Raw genomic sequence first — 5,922 nt, forward strand, 5'->3', positions numbered from 1 at the left:
TTATGCTAAAATCAAAATTTTTCAAATCACACAGAATGTGTTAAATCATTTCATTTAATTATTCACTATTGTACCTCGATATATTAGAGTATACCACATAAAAGTATAAATTAATTTTAAACACAAATTACAAGTAATATATTACAGCCAACATTTCTTAAGTTACTTATTTAGTCAGCATAATATATAAAGTCTGTCTTTCTGGAAAATTTGACTTTTGGAATAATTGATTTTGAAATAAGTTTTAGCATAAATGTTAGATTTTTCTCTTCCCTACTTTTATGAATACTTTGGGAATCTCATTCAATGTATTTCGATCATATTTACTCCCCTTTTCCAACTCCTCACAGGTCCACCCTCCCACTTCCCTACCCAGCCAACTGTGTGTCCAGGTTTTTAAAATATATATACACATCCAAACCAGTTTAATTTTGCATATACTTTGGATGTGTGACCATTCAAAGGTGTAAGGTCGACCTACCAGGGGCACTTTTGTTTTAAATTAAATTTCATTTTGATTTTTTTTTGGATTTATTTATTTTTATGTCTATGAGTGTTACCTACATGTATCTAAGTGTATGAGAAGATGTTAGAAGAGGGCATCAGATTCCCTGGAAGTGGGTTACAGATAGTTCATTAGCCACCATGTGAGTGTAGGGAACTGAATCAGAATCCTCTTAGCCTTGGAGTCATCTCTCCAGCCCCCAGTGGCACACTCTTATTCTTAGAATATGGGATCCAGTTTAATAGTGTATTGTAAAACACAGTGCCTGGAAAAAAGGAGCTCATTTTGCACCTTGATCTTTTGGAAACAAGTTGTTCTTTAAAAACTTGGATTTCTTTCCTTAGTGTGTTTCATCCTTGCAAAGAGTGATAGTGGTAGTTATGCTTTGACGATTAGAGGTAGGATGCATGTGAAAAACTGTCCTGATGAAAATGAAATTCTGTTGATGTAATACACAAGTCCTGTCTGTGGGACAGATTGTATGCTCCCAAAGTTTGAGCCCAGCTGAAGCCTGACACTGTTAAATGTTCTGAATGATGTTAACATTAAACACATATTGATGGAATATTTTATTTATGCATATATTATTATTTTTTATTTCATGGTTCAGGTTTGATACCAGTGTTGGTCCCCTGGTGTACTCAAACCAGTATTTACAGATTTCAACTAAACTTCCAAGTGAATATATTTATGGCATTGGGGAGCATATTCATAAGAGATTTCGTCATGATTTGTATTGGAAAACATGGCCAATCTTTACTCGAGATGAAGCTCCCGGAAATGTAAGTTATATCATTCCTTTTATCAACCCAATTCATTAGAGCAGTTGATACTTTCAGCTCATTTGAAACTGTTGTTTGTGTGACATTGCCCATTTACACGTAAGAAATAACTATTTTGGTATTGTTTATATTTTAAAATAAATTCTTATTGTAACAGATTTAGAATTTTAATTGGAATGCAAAGTATCAGCTTTATTACAACATTTTCAAACATAATTTGTATTGATCTTCCTCCATCTCCTCCCACATCCTCTCCCTCCCTTATGTCCCACGTGAACTTTCCAAGCATGCAGGAGCCTCTTTGTGCTTTAGTGTCACATGTGTTTTATTAAACTCCCTTCCTCAGCGCCTTTTTTCCTCCTCCTCATGTTTACCTTTCTGTACCCCACACAAGCATCCATGCACACACAGATAAATATTTAAAGATCGGATTCACATATAGGAGGGAACTTGTCAAAATGTGGTTTTTGTCTTCTGAGTTGGGGTTACTTCACTTAATATAGTATTTTCCAGAGCCATCCATTTTTCTGCCATTAATTTTTCCTTCCAGTTGAACAAAATTTCATTGTGTATTTATACCACATTTTCATTATGCACTTCTCTGTCGATAGGCATCTAGGCATATTTTTTTTCTTGCTTTTGTAAATACAACAATAAGCATGGGTTTGCTAGTATGTCTGTGGTAGAAAATGGAGTCCTTTGGGTATATACACAGAAGTGTTGTAGCCAAGTCACAATTTTATTTTTAAAATTTCCAGGAACTTCAACATTGACTTCTATAATGGGTGTGTCAGTCTGCACTCCATCCAACAGCTAAGAATTCATTTGTCTACATTTTCACTAGAAATTTTATCATTTTGTTTTCTTGACAATAATCATTTTGACTGGGGTACAATGTAATCTCAGGGTAATTTTAATTCGCATTTCCCTTTTGGCTAAGAATGTTGAACACTTAAAATATTTATTTTCCATTTGAGTTTCTTCCTGTGAGATCCATTTGCTCCATTAACCCAGTTATTGTTTGGTAGCTCTGTTCTTTGGGTACCTATCTTTCACAGTTCTTTCTATATTCTAGATACCAATCTCCTGTCTGAAGTAGAGTTGGCAAAGATTTTCTCCCACTCCTTAGGGCATCACTTTGCTTTGTTTATAGTGTCCTTTGCTCTGTAGAAGATTTTTAATTTCAATATTTCACTTGTTACTCCATGGGATTATTTCCTGTGCTGTTAGAGTCCTGTTCAGAATGCTCTTGCATACACATAACTCTTGAATTTTTTCCCTGATATATTTCTCTAGCAATTTTAGCATTTTTAATTTTTACATTAAGATCTTTTCTTGATGCATTCTGTGTTGAATTTTATTTTGGTGTCATTTATCTTAATAAATATAGAGAAATCCTAACTTCACTGACTGTATTTTGCTACTATTTGAGCATGAATAAATATTATTGGGTGTTTTATTTTTATTATGAATTTATATTTTATCATTCCACTTTAGTCACTCTTGTTTTTAAATCCAGCAAGCTAGAATAATAACAAACACCATGTTCTATCTATAGCACCCTATCTTCCTATCTTCAGGTTACATTTCCTGCAGATCTGTTCACTTTTCCCTGATCTATAGCATAGGAGAAGCTTCTCTAACTCCAAATTATTACCAGAGAGTAGTTTTTCTTTGTAAGTACTGTAACTTGACAGGATTTGAATTCATAAAATCTGTCACCTGACATTTCATATCATGAAAATATCTCCCAGACATCCCAATAATAAATTATCTTTAGAAACTTTCTAACACTTCATTATTTAGATGATAATGATTACATTGCATAATTTCTGTGTATCTTTGTCTTTTATATGACTGTGAGATTCAGGAGGCCAACAACTTAACCATTGATATTATTTTTATTGTTTATTAGTTTTAAACACCAATGCTACAATATCATTTCCCCAAATGAGTGAGTGATTACTTGAAGGAGCTTCCATTTGTGCAAAGCTACTTAGAAATTCACTGATATCTGTTATATACAGCAATGAAATATTGGTACTTGAAATAGAAACTCAGCTGAGAGCCTCAGACTGTCTTCCCTTAAGCCTTTCTTTTAAGTCTTTGTATAAAATCATGTAGAAAGTCTACCCATTACCTTTCAGTGTTCTGAGACTTTACTTCCATCATCTCACCTGCTCTCAACAAATATACTGCAAAACGTGAGGATAGTCCTTTTCATATGTGTTGGGCAAGATTGAGACCTGATGTGTGTGCCATTGCCTACTCATAGTAGCTTATTCAAACATATTTAATTATAACAAAGTGAACAAAGGTCAGTCATCTATTAACATGTCTATTTTTAACATAAAATTATTGACATGATATCCTTTTTGTATGAGGTTTAATGTGGTTTTATAGAAAAAAATAATATAGAATTATAGAGAAATTTGCAGAAAAAATGAGTTTGCAAATCTTGCTTTAACATATTTCAACTTCACTTTCAATTTAGTTGAGCATTTAATTTTCAAAATTTTGTCTTTTAGAATAACCATAATCTCTATGGGCATCAAACATTCTTCATGGGCATTGAAGACACAACTGGAAAATCATACGGTGTTTTTCTCATGAACAGCAATGCAATGGGTACGTTTAATTTGTTTGATAATACAGTTAAGTGAGCTTTAGCTTGACCTGTTTAAATATTTTTTGATTCCTATTATATATATTTGATGCCAAAATAAACTCTTGTGTAAATGATTTCAGCATGTGCGATTATTATTGGGAGGTTTTTAAAATTAGTGAGGCTATTGGTTTTAGTTATGAGTGTTTCAATTTTTGGAAGCATGTTATGCAGCTACACACAGCAGTGTTCTCCCCTTCAGAATAAAGTTTAAATGCATGGCAGAATTCTTTGTTTTTTTCTGTGTTGTCAGTAGAATATTTTTTAATAGGTGATTCTGCAATAATAAAAATTACAGACAATAATGTTCCAGTAAGAGCAGGATTTTATGTAATTATCTAGTCAATTGCTTGTAAAATGTTTAATTAAAACCTTCTGTTTTCTTAGAAATTATTGTCTTAATATGATCTTTCACTTAATCTTGAATTGAAATACCTAATTGAGATGGAATTTTAGAAAGGAATTTTTTTGTAAGAATTTGGATCACCTTTGCTTTGTTATGCAATTTCCAGTGGTGGCCTGCCAACTCTGTAACAGGAAATTTTTGGGCATCTCATTTTAACCTTGTACTTGGCGGCATGCTACTTTTCTCAGGAGTTAATCTTACATTCAATACCTAATTTCTTAATTATGGAAAAGAATACCTTACTTCTTAATTATGGAAAAGAATGCATAATGATATGGTTATCCAGAAGTTCTTTAAATATGCACTGTTTAAAATGTATGTACATTTTACTATTTACATATGTTTCCTTTTTTTTTTTTTTCATAGAGATTTTCATCCAGCCAACGCCAATAGTGACTTACAGAGTTACTGGTGGAATTCTAGACTTTTATGTGTTTCTAGGAGATACACCAGAACAAGTAGTCCAACAGTATCAAGAGGTATGTGTCAGACCTTTTTTGTAAAATTTCTTTCTGCCATTATTTCAATTAAGAAGTCCATGTTCTTAAATTGCTTTATAATTGCATATCTGAGATTTCTTAACTAAAAATATTTTACATATAAAATTTTAAAGATATGAGTTGATAATTTCTATTTCCTCCTATATAATGAAACCTATATATAATTACGTCTTGTTAGATTTTGATTTGATTTTTTCTTTTTTTGCTACTAGATAGAGTTCAAAAGTCAGATTTATTTGAGTTGCTGCATATTAAGCCTTTACTTGTTCATGAACTTTGCAGAATAAAGCAAAAGAAAGTGTTTCTTTTCAGCACTAAGGATAGTCAATGATAGTAGAGCTCATGTAAAATTCCGATCATAATAGGAAATGGAGGCACAGTAGAAAAGTGTCCCTACAATCTTATTATTTCTTTGATTTATACTTTCATTAGCGTCCTTAATTTCTCATGTTAGGCACAATATATCATTGCACATATTATCCTCTTGAATATTTTTCTTTAATACAATATACCTAAAAGATACAGGACAGAACTTGAACATACTAAGTGTTTTGTAAGAAAATTCTAACAGAATTTGCAGAAAAGCATTTTAGAATCCAGGTGCTAGTCTTCATTTGAATACGTCCTTAAACAAGTTCTAGAAACATAATAGAATAAAAGGCACATTAACATTGGTTAGTAATATAAATGCATTTCGCCTTGTTGAAACTAATTCAATGTCCATGTATTTACCTCAAGCTCGTTGGACGACCACTGATGCCTGCTTATTGGAATCTTGGATTTCAACTGAGTCGCTGGAATTACAATTCACTGGATGTAGTGAAGGAAGTTGTGAGAAGAAACCGGGAGGCTGGCATACCATATGTGAGCACACTGAAGCGTGTGGGAGTGTGAATCTGAGGGCAAGCCTGATCAAAGCCAGAAAAGAAAGCAAGCTGTCAGGGAATATCATTGTATAGCACATAAGGTTAATTGTCTGGAATATTAATGATTATAAAAGAGTTTTAATGACAAGTTAATTTTATCTTCATATGTAATGCCCACAGGTTGCTGAATGTATATAT

The 5,922-nt window shown here is 32.5% G+C and overlaps 1 protein-coding gene across 1 annotated transcript in view; it reads left to right on the forward strand.

The window, feature by feature from the left end:
• The window catches only part of Si (sucrase-isomaltase), an 82,836-nt gene that overhangs the window by 11,065 nt on the left and 65,849 nt on the right, over positions 1 to 5,922 (forward strand). Inside the window, exons 6-9 of the mRNA XM_008830144.1 lie at positions 1,116 to 1,287; positions 3,816 to 3,915; positions 4,725 to 4,837; positions 5,597 to 5,722. Coding sequence (XP_008828366.1) covers positions 1,116 to 1,287; positions 3,816 to 3,915; positions 4,725 to 4,837; positions 5,597 to 5,722 — 511 coding nt within the window. The remainder of the gene's footprint in view (positions 1 to 1,115; positions 1,288 to 3,815; positions 3,916 to 4,724; positions 4,838 to 5,596; positions 5,723 to 5,922) is intronic.

This window comes from Nannospalax galili, unplaced genomic scaffold, assembly GCF_000622305.1.
Source record: "Nannospalax galili isolate Female #2095 unplaced genomic scaffold, S.galili_v1.0 scaffold33, whole genome shotgun sequence".
Taxonomy (NCBI): domain Eukaryota; kingdom Metazoa; phylum Chordata; class Mammalia; order Rodentia; family Spalacidae; genus Nannospalax; species Nannospalax galili.